Here is a 15,302-nt window from a genome sequence, read left to right as displayed (position 1 = left end):
ATTCTGTTTGCTATGTTGTGAACCACCCAGAGTTGGGTAGTACCTAAATTGAATAAATTAAATTAAATTAAATTAAATTAAGGCATCTTCCTATAAAAAAAACCACTATACTTTTATATTACTCTCCAAAATACAATGTTCATTAATATTGCTAAACAAGCAATCAAACAATAAAAGAAAGAAACCATTCACACTGAAAATGGGAAAAACCAGACTCATTTTGTTTTCTCTTCAAAGTTATTTGATTTATTTGTATAGAAGCAGCAACCACTGAAGTAATTGGTCAATCCCGGCATTACTGTGACTTGTGTTTCGTAAGAATAGGAAAATTAGCAGATTAAATTAATGTGCTGTTTCATGCTGAATTGTATTGATACCTGCAGAATTCTATACCACAAGAGGGCAGTGCTAGAATGAATAAGATTTTCTTTCTTTTTCACGTTAAACTAAGCAGATTTAGTGCCCCCACAGTATTATCATCTTTCTTCATTTGGATGGGTTGGTTTGGCTACTGAAATGACTTTACAAAATTGCAGAAATAGACACCGAAATTCTTAGAATTTCTGTGAGCTTGAGAGTAACCGCTGCAGTAGAATATGGTAATTTGCTGTTCTTAATTATTAATTTACTGGTGTTACAGTGAGAGTAGCTTTCCTTCTATGTGAAAGCCTAAGTCTAGAGTCCGACACCAGGGCCTTTATTTCACCCATTTTGAAAGCAAAAGAAGAAATAAGGAATCACAGAAGGACCATTTTATAGCATTTCTGATTTTTCCATGACTTAAATTAGAACTACCGTATCTGGGCTATGAAATATGGATGACTGCTCGAAGGCAGCCAAGATTTAAAGTAAGCATGATGGAATTTGCCTTTCTTAGGGGGCAGTGATGGATCCTGTGTTTGCTCACAGGGAAAAATAAAATGAAAAGGGCCTACTAAAAAATCAGAAACAAAACCAACAGCAGCCACAGTGGCAATCAAGGGAATTCATTTTTAACATTTAAGTAGCCTTGAAGAAAACGTGCCCAAGTATTATTTTTGGGAGAAAGACTTTCAATCGATAAGGAGGGTTTTCTCAAAAGTTGGGGGAAATTCATGTGTGTGGTATCTGTTTTTTAAGGCAGCTCTTTCATGTGCCTTCTTAGCTGCCTCTTTCTACTTGGCAGAGGCTACAAGGGAAAATAGGATAGAGAGAACAATTTATCTGCAGTCATATTTGTTTTGATGGTGTTAATTTGTAAATATGTCCCATTCCATTACTGCATCAATCCATACATTGCAGAACCAAAAATACTTCTGAATATATTTTTCATGCTCTTCCTCTGTGAACTGCTGTTTGAATCTTAAAAGTTCAAGGGCATAATTTTTTGTATTTTTCAGGACGAAGAAGTACCTGTAGCAATTACAAGGGGACAAACAATGTCAGTCTGTTTCTGCCGTGGCCTTTTTTGAAACCAGTTTTCTCAATCTTTTTTAAAAGGCCTTTTTCCATTAAAAAAAAAAGTGACATATCTTTTTGTTCTAATTAAGCCTTAGGGGAATAGAGAGGACCAACATTCAGGTCTATTTCCTAATATACAGAATATCAGCCTTTGTACATTTTTCCACCTTCTGTATATGCTTTAAGGGTATTTTTGACCTGGAGGCATAGAAAATAAGGCAATAAATGAGTTAAGATAGGCCAGATATTCAAGACTGTGATGTCATTCATTTCATAAATATTTTCTTAATAGATAATACTGCAATGGCCTGTAGAATATTGTCTTCATAATGCTGTATACATTTATGTAGGCTGTTGCAGTAAAATACATTTAAATACATATATTAGAAATCATTATATTTAGAGACCCATGGTACCTTTATCACATATTTTCCATATATTTTTAAAGTCTGTTTTTCTCCTTTTTTAAACAACTACACTTAAATACTTTGGGGTTTCTAGAAGTCTTCTGATCATAGAGTCTCCCAAAAGCCTATCTTTTACTCTTCTTAACCCTTTTCCTTTAAAAAAGTCATCCTATTCTGGCAACAATAGGAACACATATTCATTTTGAGGATGTGACAGAGCACTTTTCTCAGTCACCCTGCTTAATCCCTTTCCTGTTGTGTTTGAGCCGGCTCTAGAGGTTGGCATGGAAGAAGGATCACCCACTTCTAAGTCAAAATTGATCCTTGAAACTCAGAAGAGAACATCTGGCCAGTCTTATGACTGCTGCATTGATGACATTAGGACTGCAGTCTTATTTGCTCTAAATAGATATTAATGTTAACATATTTGAAATGTCTAGACAGAGGACATTTTGAAGAGGTGTTTTAACCTAATGTGCTACATATATGAAGTTCTGTATTTCTATTTCTCCCTCAGTTTATTCCCATAAAAATTGCCCTAAAAGTCACTGGGTTGAGAAAAAGTGACTGGCCCAAAGTAACCTAGTGAGCTCCATAAACAAAAGAGGACTTGAACCTCTTCCCAGTCAAAAGCCAACACATTCATATGTGCATGCGCGCGCGCACACACACACACACACATTCAAACCCTACTAATAATGTACACATATATGCTGATAACCCCACTGCACTGCTCCTGAAACAAGTCCTCTTCCCTGTTTTTTTATGGTAACAACAACAACGACATCAAACAACATCTGCCTATCCCAGGTCCTTGGGAAGGACTCAATAGGTGGATAAAAATGCCAAATCAAGTCCAAACATCTGGCTGACTGTGTGACCAACCATCCTTGGAATAAAAATATTGGTCTTCATAAGTCTTCCCTAACTTGGTGCCCTCCAGATGTATAAGATACAGCCTGTACAGCTAATGGTTGTGCTGGGCAGTGAATGATAGATACTGTAGTATAACTTAATTAGAGGATGCCAAGCTGGGAAAGGCTGAATTTCATAGTTCTTTCTTTGAGCTTATGTTCTTAGCCATAGTGGTTCCTGTGAAAGTTCATCATGCCTACTCTTTTGTCTGAGAAGATTTAAATACACTGGCAAGACCAATGTAGTATAATGATGTCACTGAACAACTCATGAAGTAGGATTGTTAGCTGATCATAGAAAAAGAAAGTTGGTCACTTTTGCACTTGTCTGTTCTATACCAGGAAAATGTAGAGTAGGTCAATGCATGGTACATGTTACTATATGCTAGAAGCTGTTATTGAATGCATAGTGGCAATAGATCAGGTGTGGAAAAAGTACAGCTCATAGTTTTACAACCCTCAGAGCCCACTAGATTGAGCAGGACCACAATTTTTGATCTTAATGGGTTTAAGGAGGATTAAGGAGCAGAATCATTTCCTAAACTTTGCAGAGATTTAAAGCATTGACTAAGTTCACAAACAAGCAAGCAAACAAACGATTCGGTCCCCACCAAAAAAGGTGGACTTTTACTGGTTTGCTTTTGGTATTTTAAAGAGTAAAAATATATCTTTCCCCTTCATTCCTCCCCCAATGAACTCCCCAAGCTCACTTGCATTGCTGAAATTCCCTCTTCCATTTACTTTTCAGTCTGAAAAAAGAGAACAGATTGCAGAGTTTTATCAATCAGTAGAGGGCTCTGTAACACTGAGGAAAAGAATCTTAGTGATGTTGCACCCTCTACTTATGCAACCGTTGTAGGAGGAGAGCTATACAGAACGGAACGGTAGCAAAAAAATCGGAAGGAGTCTGGTATTACCTTTTCCAACAAGCAAATTTTATTAAAAGACATAAGCTTTCATGTGCTGTAGCTCACTTCATCAGATGTGCCTGATTAAACTTGCAGTCTTTGAGAGGCAGGGATTTGCTAATAACCAAATTCCCACAAGAAAATGAAATACAATATAAATAAAATAAAATAAAATAATGAAAAAGAAATAAAACAAAATAATAAAAAAGAAATGAATTAAAACAAAATATTAAAATATATAAAGGTAAAGATAAATTCAATGAAATAAAAAACCGTACAAATATGAAATAGAGTAAAATAAAAATGAATTAAAAATAGGGCAACAATGTCCCATTTCTGAAGGGTATCTTGGCATGCTGTGCAGTAACTCTCAAGTTGACAGAAGTGGTCTGTCCCTGGAAAAGTTGGTCATGAAATTGGGAACTTTGAATTCCTATAGGCTTAAAGGCACCTAAGTTTGAAATAACCTGAGTTCTTAGAACTATAAGCCAGAAATAGGCACATATTCCTTTCAGTTCAACTCAAAATTTATTTACAGTCCAAGACCAAAAACAAATAGGCACATATATAATATACTATTCCATAGACTCTTTTACTGATTTTTTCTTCTTTTTATGCCTTTGAATCATTGTAGACTCCTGGAGACTGCCTGGACAAGTCACTGTAGTTTTCTTGGCAAGATTTCAGAAGTGCTTTACCCTTCCCCCTTCCTAGGACTGAGAGAGAGGGACTGGCCCAAAGTTACCCAGCTGGCTTTGTTCCTAAGGCGGGTTTCTAGCCTGATGCCTTAACCACTATGCCTCTCCTTTTATTGATTAGTCCATATCATGTTACAGTGTGCTATAAGATCATATTTACCATGTATGCCTGCATAATATAGTGTTAATACTAATTTTGATGACTCAAACAATACCACAGGCAATGAAAAATGAACTTTATCAATATAAATAACCTTGTTTTCTTGCTGTAACAAATAATTTGCATGGGAGAAAATTAATTTCAGAAGAATATGACGTATCAAGTTTGGCACTAGATCTAAGAAACCTAAACCAGGATATGAGGGTGACAGCGTCTTCCATCGATGCTCCCCACAAGATGATATTTTAGTTGCTGCTTATAACTCAGAAGATAGTAAATATCTATCAGATCTATTAACCATTAATATTCTAATCTTCCATGAATTTGTCTAGTCCCCCTTTAAAATCATCTAGATCAGTGGCCATTGCTAATGTTATTAGTTTAACTATGTGTTGCATAAAGAAGTATGCTCCATAGTTAGCTTCAGTGGAGAACCCCAAGCTGTGAGAGAAGAAAAACTCAGTGGAGCACAAAGTATTCCCATTATTTATTTAATACTCTGTCTTCTCCATGAACATGGACATTTTGAACCATAATTTTACCTGTTACAGATGACTGAAGGATTTGACCCATTTGAGCATTAATTTCTAATGTTAGTTTGCTGTCTCAGTGCATGAGATTGTTATATGAGCCTTGTACATAATCAAATATTTATATCAGAAACAAACCATCTGTTAAGTTTCTAACTCATCCTCTCTGTAGAAACTCAGTGGCTGCCCCATCAGCTGGCAGCCAGCAGTGGGATATCTGCTGGCTCTCAGTTTCCAGGGGGAACACTTCAAGTTTATCACATTACCAGAGTCTGATCATGGGAACAGCTGGAGTTCCTTGAGAGCAGTGTTACTATTTAATTGGCTCATGCCATGATTTTTCCATTGAACAAATGGGCACCAAAAAGAAATTGAGCCTTTGGTCACTAGGATATCAACAGAGCTTGCTGGCTTTCCAGGGGAAAAAAAACCCTCACCTTTGATGAGGTTTTTAAGCCATTGTTTCTTTCCCCTAACTCTACACATGTATATATGAACTCAGTTTCCTTTCTGCCTCTTCTCCAATTGTATTGCCCTTTCTGAATTACATTTTCTAAACTGAATTGGATGTATACTTCTAGGGGATAAGAAATGCCTCAAGTATCCTCAGTTTGTTTACTTTCTGAACAAGCTCTTCCTTCCTTCCTTCTTGGAAAGGAACTATAGAGAGGTTTGATTTTCAGGAAAAAGGCAGGTAGAACAAGAAGTAGTCGTACTACATCCCTTGACTGTCCTGGTTTCCAGCCTGTGCTAAGGCCAGAAGTATATGGCTTAGCGTGACTGTGAACGTGGAAATCCTGTGGTTACTCAACTAATTATGATTGAGTAAATCATGGCTTAGGGTAGTATGTGAACCCATCTGCTGAACTCAGGTCAACAAGGGATGGAATTCCCCCTTTCAGAATGAATCCTGTGCAACTAATTATTTTTATTTCCATCTTATGAATTCATCTCTTCAGACAATAGAAGTGAGGCAGAATTATGGTTTTTTCATTGAACAAGCCTGAATATATAGAGATTATTACGTTGTAATGCCACTACTATCATTGTCTGTGTGCTCATTGGGAACTTGCCTGTGATATCATGTCCTGTATCTGTACTGTCTTTACAGATGTTCTGTTTCTCATGATGAAGAAGGGCCCTAGCTCACTGGTATTCATGGGGGGGGGGGGATGGCAAGTGACAAGTACCGTATTTTTCCGACTATAAGACAATACTTTTTTCTAAAATCCTTACCCTAAAATTTGAAGGGTGTCTTATTCAAGGAAGTCACCCGAGGAGAGAATTGCGCGGTTGCAAAACTGCCCATACTTTGTTTCTGCAGAGAGGCTTCCTCCTATTGCTAGCCTCCAATCACGAGTGAAATAGCTTGTCTCCCAAACAGACTTCCTCCAATCATGAGCCTGATGTAACTGACATCAGCTGATGCTGAACAAACCAATCGGAGGAAGGCGGTTTGCAGAGACAAGCTATCGGCAGTTTCACTCGTGATTGAATGTAATCAGTTATGCAAAAGAGCCTGGAAATAGAGCTGCAGAGAGACGGTTTGGACCTCCTCCCACCAAGTGTATCAGGTCAATGTTAACTAATTACTAAATAAAAATGTGTTCTGCACTATCTTTAAAATATTGATTTCTTAATTTTGGGTTGAAAAAGTGGGGGTCATCTTGTACATGGGGGCGTCTTATTGACGGAAAAATACGGTATGTCATGAAACCATCACACAAATGATACAGTGTATGTACAAGCATCAAATGTCATAACATCATTACATAATTGTGACATTTGCATGATGACGTTATAAAGACGTGTCATTTTGACATCACTGTGGTTTGTTATGGATGCCACTTTCTTTGCTCAGTGGCTAGAGCAGAAGTTTTTCAGATAAAACCCCTGGCATCAGTAGATAGGGCTGGGAAGGGCTTCTCTCTAAAAACAGGTAGAATCAATAGTCTTTCAACATTGGGGATATTATGCTGGGAAGACAGTAGACTTGCTTTTAGGCTGTTTTCTGTATTCCTCAAATGTCAAGGGCAGCGAGTCATCATAGTAGTGCTAATAGACTGAAACAAAAAGTATGAATCAAAGATGAAATAGTTAGGTGATGCCCTGTAACATACAAATAATATTAAAATAACAACAACACTTTAAATGTAACACCTTGCCTATTGGCAGCTACTAGGACGTAGACATGATGCCTAATTCTTGGTTCCTTTGTTCAGCTCATTAAATCCCCTCTTTAATATCTCATTCTTCTAAACAATATATGTTCACTGCTTTTGTTCAGTAATTAAATGAAACAAGTAATGCCAGCAAAGCATGGCTTTGAATAAGGCGTCTGGGGCGCAGTGCAGTAGCACATTCATGTGGGTTCCCAAACACAGTGGGTTGGCTTTCTGCATTTTGAAGTAAGTGCAGTGATAGGACCATTTAAAGAGGTATATATGTATTGGACGGTTAAGACTGAAGATCTGTTTGCCCATCATCCTAACATAGGGCTGTCCATACCTCTGCTGCAAAACTTCAAACAGCCACTAGATGGCAGTGAAGAGAGAGAGAGTTTTTTCTATTTCTTTCCTGCAGTGTAGTAGACATTCAGATTTTTGCAGCGTAGATATCGTAACCCTACCTAATGTGAGCACTAGGCTCTGGTAATAGAAAGCCACTCTTTAGAGAATAGATACCATTCTCTTTTTATTATTACTTGACATAGACTAAACATTCAAAGGATGAGTGATAGTTTGAACTAGGACAAGGCTTTCCTAAAAGACAAATAGACTATCTGTAGGAAATGAGTTGTCATTTCCTAACCATTGTTCCCAACTGACAGTGGTTCCTAAACCCTTTGGAATCCAAAGGCTTGAGTGCGTGTCTCTTTAACTCTGCTTCACAGGATGCTGTGACAATATGCACCTTGGGAATAGGGACAGCGTTTGGAGAGTCGGTCTTGGATAACACCCCTCGTCATGCTACTATTGTTACAAGAGAGAACAGCGAACTCCTGCGCATTGAGCAGAAAGATTTCAAGGCACTTTGGGAGGTAAGCTCAAAAGACCGATCCAGGGTAACGCAGGGAGACAGAACAAAGGCCAAGCAGTCTAGTCATACAGTATATTGCATGGATATGTTATGTATGGATTCAGTGGAGCTGGTCACAGTTCTTTGTAAGCTATCTGCTTTTGTGAAATATTTTTTCAGATTGATAGTGAGGACAGATTTTTTTTTTTGGAAAAGCAAAAACGTTCAACAAATTGCCAGATTCTTATTGTTATTTTTAAGGTGCACATAAATACTTTTGTTTTAAAAAAGGCTCTCCATTCCCCCTTTTTAAAATTAATTTACATATGCCTATAATCTGACATACTTTTTTATTTGTTCTATTAAATATCTATAGTGTTGCAATGATTTGATTTTAATTTGATAATCTCTTAAATGCTATTCAGCTATACAGTGTGAAAAGGTAGATGCTGTTGGAGATTTGTAGTGTTTTGGGCAAAGCCTGTTGCGAACAGTTTGGGGAATTTTAGAATGGGTAGCAAAATGAGGTTAACTTTGAAAAATAATCTCATTAATTGGCAAATGGGTGATGGACTGATGAAGCTCTCACTTTTTAATTAGTTGTATCTTCATACTTAGTAAGCGTAGTTCATATCTTAACATACTAATCTGGTAGATTCTAGAGAGCAATATTTTAAAATGTGAAAACATGACTTAAGAAGTGTTAACTCACACCAGTAAAGTAAACTGGCGCCTCCTTAGCTAGGTGGTCTCTAAGGTATTTCACCTCAGGAAGCTACTTACTTTTTAGTCTACAGAACTGATATTGTTCTGTGGAATATGACCTTTAATTGTCAGGCTATAAAATTATTATGTTTTCCTGATCTGGAAAACTTTTCCCAATTGTTGCCCAGCTTTTTGGACAGTAATTTAATATGTATGGGGCTGGAGACATCCTATACATAAGAAATCAGAATTAATACTAATCCCTTGACAAATGTTTTTATGACAAGTTCATGGACAGGGAGATTGGCTTCAAGAACGTATGGACAGTTCCCAGATTGTCTTATGAAAAAAATCCTTAAGGAGCTTGCTGTATGGTACAATCTCTCACTTTTCCACTTGTGCATGTTATTTCATAGAAACTGCACACACAAATATTATCAGATGGGCAGGCAATCACAAGGCAGAGTAAGGCAATTGCTTCAGCCTACAGATGTTGCAGGGCAATGAGAAGTTGGTGAATGAACTTGTGGGTGCCAACTTGCCCTGCATCTCCAAAGTAGCTTTATAATTCAAGCCCTTGTCCTGTTGCCGGGATTGTAGGAAGATTCAGCTGCCGTGTCATTAGCTCATGCATGTGGAATAGGGGAAGGACAAACCATGATCTTCTGTGAGATAGGAAGATGCCTTGGGCTGAGCCTGGCTTTTCATCAGACCTCCCCACTGCTCTTCCTTCTCCTTTCCATAGAACAGTTGTTCTTTTGACAAGCCTAGAGAAGTAAACTATAGTTTTTTTCCAAACCATCCTCACTATCTCAGTAATTATTTGGTGAAAAGAACAAATATTACCCATCTTCTGCCAGCCCTTCCAAAATGGGCTATTCCCTTTCCTTCTGATGGCTGCTGTTTAAATAACATCCTGTCCGTGAACATCTGCTCTGCCATATATCATGTTCATCCTCAGAGACATCTAGTTTTACCCAGGCAGCTGTAGTAGCAGCTTGGATAAGGCAAAAGTTGTCCTGAAGGATTAAGATGCCTGATCCCTTATCTGTGAAAAGATAACTTCCCTTGGGCTTTTAAGATTTCATTTTTGAAACAGGAAAACTCCAAATCCCCAAATTGCTCTCATGGGCTAATCTATGAGTTTTGATATTGATTTCAGGCATAAATGTAGTTACTGTGCATGAGAAATCTCAGCAGTGTATAGTATGGGATATTACAGTTCACTTCTTCCCTCCCCAGTATATATGTCAAGAGTTAATGAGAAAATTAATTTATTTGAAGATATTGTAGGATGGCACAGGAGCAGTACTTACTATGTGTTCAGGTGTTAGTCTTTAATTTGGCTGCTCAGATTCAGATAGGGAGGGAATGTATCTGCTGGAGATTTGACTTATTTTTAGCGCGCTCTCCTATTGCTGTGTATGGCTTGAACTTTCTGGAGTGACAATAGAAAAACAAGCATTTTCTCTTTTGAGGAATAAAATAATAAGTATTGAGGAATAAAGTAAGTAAGATAATCATGACAAGAAGGTGATTTGCAAGTATAACACAGAAGTAGAGTCTTTTCCATATAAGATGCATAAAGGTTTTGCTTAATTTAAACAGAGATGGCAAATAGAAGATATAGTAACTAACAGTGAGCAGTGATTCAATAAGCAATAAGGTCTTGTCTCGTGTTCTTCTAAGCACATGACTTGTACTGAGTGTAAATCTGAAATCTAATTTCTGAGCTACTGGCTTTAAAAATCCTAAGATTATTGAAATCTATTTAAGAAAAACAAATTATGTAAATATTGGAAGTGATGTTGTATAATTATCACCTGTGAATTATTTGAAAGGATCAGAATGATTTTAAAAAACCAGACTAAATTCAAAATACTTAATTCAAACATGTAAGCCTAATCCATACAACAGTTGTGAGAAAAATATGTACTAATGCCAATTTTGTACCCATGAAAACATACTTTCTCACAAGCGTGAGATGGGCCACTATATAAATTTAATAAATAAATAAATACTCAAAAAAATACGTATCATTCCTAATGCTAACCAAAGTATTGCATTTTAAGAATAGTAGGGCATTTGGCATTTAAACTGATTTGTAATTAAATAGATATAAAAGGGTTTCATGGGGCTGGTTAATTCCTGTTCCTGTGATTAAGAAATGCTGTGTTTTGAACTGATTGAGAAGGCACAATTCAGCCAGCTACACACATTCAGGTACTATTAATTTCAGAGGAAAAATAACCCACTCACTGAAATAGATGGGACAAAAGTATTTTTGATTGGATTATTTCCTTTGTTTGCTCATTAGCATATCAGTATATGTTAATTTTATACACTTTTCCGAGCAGATATTCTTCTATACAATTTTATTTTGAGCAGTAATATTATGTAAGTAAATTCTAAACTGTAATTTAGTTGTTGATTTTTTTTTTCAAATGCAGTACGTCAGAAATGCTTTACAGTTCATTTGAGAACGAAATTAAAGTTGATGTAGTTTAAACTGTTGGATTGGTTTATGGAATATTATGTTGCTAATTTATTGTTCCTGACCTTTTTTTTTAAATGATCTAGTGATTCCTGCTTAGGTAAGCCCTGTGTAGATATGAAACCACAACACTGATAAAGTGAGGAATATTTGACTTTATTTTGAATAGCGAAAGAGACTCTAAGAAGTATTAACAACATAGCTAAGGATCACGTGGCTGTTCTGCACTGCAAGCCCACGGCCGTCCTATTTGCAGGCTACTCTGCTCTCTAGTTGTAACAGAGTGAGTTGATTGCATTCAGCAGTATTTCGCAGCTCAGTACAAAGGATAATTTTTACTGCAAAAAGGAATGTCACAGGAGAGAAGCAGTCACTCTCTTATCATTCTTAAAAAATATATTTGAGCGCTCAATACAAGAGAACAACAGGCCTTTTCATACTCTTTCACACAGAATAAGCAAGCAAGTTTGGACAATTGCATTTCATCTTAATAAGTTAATCATTTCCCCATAAATGTTCTCAGCCTTTCTGGTTTCTCTTCATACAAGTCACTCTCAAAACAGGAAGTTTTTAATTAACCCTAGATTACAGCTCAACTGTGGAACTCAGCTTTACTGTATGCCAAAACCTTAAGTCAACTTCAAATCATGATTTATTACCTTGGCTTTTTCTGAAGTTGTTTACAGTTTCCTGAAGTAGGTGTTACAGGAAATTTGTTAATTGAAGCAATTCTGATTTATTCACTCATGCTTCAAAAGGCAGAATATATTCATATCTTGGCTTATTATACAAAGATATTGCCAAAATCCACTCAACCTGGGGGAAGTAAGACCGTATCTTTCAGTCTAGCTACAGTCCGCTCATGTTGGTCAAACTATACACATAATAGTCTTTTTTCTTAATAGAAGAAAATAGATTGACTCTGAACACATGCAGCCTTGGATCAATAAGCAGAAGTTAGGTAAATGTTGTTGATCCTGTATGGATTTGTTCTGTAAAAAAGGGCTAAAGACTTTGATGGTTCTAAGGAGGAAGAAGAACTGAAAGTTTTATAAGTGACAGATGCAATGTGGTAACACTAGCTTCAAAACATACCCATTTAAAACTAGTATGAGAAAAAAATCAACTTCTGTTCTACTTAAGATCTATTAATTCTCATGAGCCATATGTGCACATCATTACAAATCCTAGTTTATCTTGATACGTAGAAGTTACAGTGAGCCACATGTTTAGACACTGTCTCCTGCTCAATCCTTCTGTGCTACTGAGGTGAGGAATTGGACATTTTATTTCAGCTTGTATTGTATTGTATTGACTTGGCTTCGGATTGAGTCCCAAAGGTTATATACATGGCTATTACTGAGTAATTTAATAGAAGAGAATATATGTAGCTCAGGGTTGAGCTGTTGGGTTCTTGGTGTTCTCTGAGATTGGTTGTTTTCTTGCAGATGTTTCATTACCAGGCTAGGTAACATCATCAGTGCAAGGGAAAGTGGGGTTTGTTGGCTGTTTATATATAGTGCTTTGCCAGTCTTGGTGGGGGTGTGGCTTCCTCCTTGATAGTTCTTTGAGTAGGGGATTGTTTCTTCTCTGATTGTTTATCTTTCCTGCTTATCTGAGCATCGGTTACTGGAGGGGATGTGTTCTAGGATGTTTGTTTCTTCCTAGGCTTTTGATTTTTTCTTTAAATGGTATGTAAATGGAGTTTTTGTGTTTATTGATGGCTGATTTTTCTAAATGCCAAGCTTTCAGGAATTCCCTAGCATTTTTAGATTTGGCTTGATCTAAAACATTAGTGGTTTCTAGCTGAAACTGTGATTGAGCCTGGCCATGTGCTGCAAAGCTAAGGAGCTTTCATCATATCTTCCAACTGCTAGTTGGTGTTTATGGATGCGGTCTGCCAGTCTTCTGTGTCTCTGTCCTATACAATGATTATTATTCCTTACATTGTACAGGTAGTCCTTATTTAGTGACTGCCTCATTTAGTGACTGCTTGCAGTTACAGCAGTGATGAAAAAATAACTTTACAAGCAATCCTCACATTTATGACCTTCTCAGGTCTGTAAAACAAAGGAAAGCTGAAATAAGATCATAAGCACAGATGCAGTTTCTTAGCAACTGCTTCAGTTAATGACCATGTTGCCGGTCCCACTTGTGGTTGCTAAATAAGGGTTTCCTGTATGTTGTAGATGACTACTGATTTTTCTTTTTGCTGACTAATTTTAAAATGTTGCTTAATAATTCAGCTGATTAGTCTTGAAATGTAATGTAGTTAGCCTTAAATCATGGTTCCCATTTTGGATGAAACATGAAATGGTGACCAATAAACATTTATTTGTTTGTTTGTTTGTTTGTTTATTAAATTTATATACTGCCCAACTCCCAACTCTGGGATATGTAAGTAAAAACTTCTTAAGTATCATTCTGGTACTCAGTCTATTTTTGGTGGCTCCAGGGCTTCTTCCAACTGAGGTACTGAGGGTAGTTGCCACTGTAGTTTTCTATCATTCTGAGGAAGAAAACTGTAATATAATTATTTTAACATAGTTAGATTCCTTTCAAACAAGAAATGGAAATTGGTCACTCTGCTGATGTGTAATATGATCTGCCCATGTGGGTCCACAGAGGAGGAGGGACAAATGACAAAACATGGGTCATGACACAAACTCTGCCCTTTTGTATTTCTGTCATGATGTCTCAAGCAAGTATGTAAGGGAAGGAGCTGTAATGCCATGTCACAATGCCCGTTTCACGTGAAATCTTGGATTTGGATGCCCTGCTCTTGCCTACTTTGGGTCCACATCCACCTAGGAAATCCGCCCTGAGATTTCCTCAAAATTTAATAACAAGTTATATTTAATGTGATAACCCAAAGGTTGCCTATCCTACTGTGTATGTGTATCTATATATACACAATCTTTTTTAAAAAAAAGTAGGCTATCCATTGTTAATATATAATTATATATTATAACAATTAAAAGTCTGGTAAAAATGTGTTTTATAAAAATACCAATCCAAATACCATTCCAAACCAAAAATCGTAATACTCTAATAAATATCTTAATATTTATGTTCCAATTTGCTTAAATTTAGCTTTATTTGTTATTTTAACATTTTATTAATTTTGTTTTATGTTTTTACAGTCACCAATGTGAAAGATTTATATTTAGTAGTATAAAAACTATTATTACTAATAATGGTAAAGCATCACTTTTAAATGGAAATTTTAATGTGAAAAAATATAATTTTTTTTTAGGGTGGCCATCTGCTGATAATTAAAGAAATATAAAATAAATATGAAAAAGAGCGTAGTTTTTATTATAACACTATAGCTAATGCTCTCTCCTACAAGTCTCCCACATATATAAAATGTTTAGGGGGTTTAATTTGAAGTTAAGTTTAGGATATAGATACTGTATTGCTTGGAGTATGTAACCCTGTGATGGTTGCCTTTTAGGAATGTCAAATCTATTTAAAACATATTTATTGAGATTAGAAGGAGGTAGTGTTATTTCTGTAATATTACACATTCAATAATAAGCACAAATGAAGTATTCAGCTATTCTCACATAAACACATCTTTTTTCTAATCAATGTCATTTTTATCTTCTTTTGGAACAGGGAGGTGGAGGAAACTATGCATTTCCTTTTTTTCCAGAAAAAGATGCATTATGTTAACATTTAATGAGTTATCTTTAAAATTAAAAGATCCCCAAAAATCTAGAGGGTAAAGAGTTCTGGACTTGTTTTTGATGTCACAGACAAATCATAGGTTAAGGACCACCCTGTATTTTCTTAGACACATTCATATCTATATTGTGCCACAGGGAAAATGTTCTTCTGATTTTAAAGAAATGTGAAGTCACAGGTTGAAACTCTATAATTTCTGGACTCACCTCCCAGTAGTCAGGTGACGCATGATAAATAAAACAATTATGTATAGCTGGCTGAGACAGATGGAAAGAAAACTACCAGGGAATCCAGAAATTGATTGTTGTGAGCTGTCCAGAGTCATTGAGAGTTGGGCA

At 36.4% G+C, this 15,302-nt stretch overlaps 1 protein-coding gene across 1 annotated transcript in view; it reads left to right on the top strand.

The window, feature by feature from the left end:
* Positions 1–15,302, top strand: part of RAPGEF4 (Rap guanine nucleotide exchange factor 4) — a 166,872-nt gene that overhangs the window by 25,710 nt on the left and 125,860 nt on the right. The window contains exon 4 of the mRNA XM_088135803.1: positions 7,951–8,097. Coding sequence (XP_087991929.1) covers positions 7,951–8,097 — 147 coding nt within the window. The remainder of the gene's footprint in view (positions 1–7,950; positions 8,098–15,302) is intronic.

Source organism: Python bivittatus, unplaced genomic scaffold (genome assembly GCF_059951505.1).
Source record: "Python bivittatus isolate LINGU-HERP-01145 unplaced genomic scaffold, Pbiv_v1 ctg000200_np1212, whole genome shotgun sequence".
Classification (NCBI taxonomy): domain Eukaryota; kingdom Metazoa; phylum Chordata; class Lepidosauria; order Squamata; family Pythonidae; genus Python; species Python bivittatus.
This window is presented reverse-complemented; position numbering and strand designations above follow the sequence as displayed.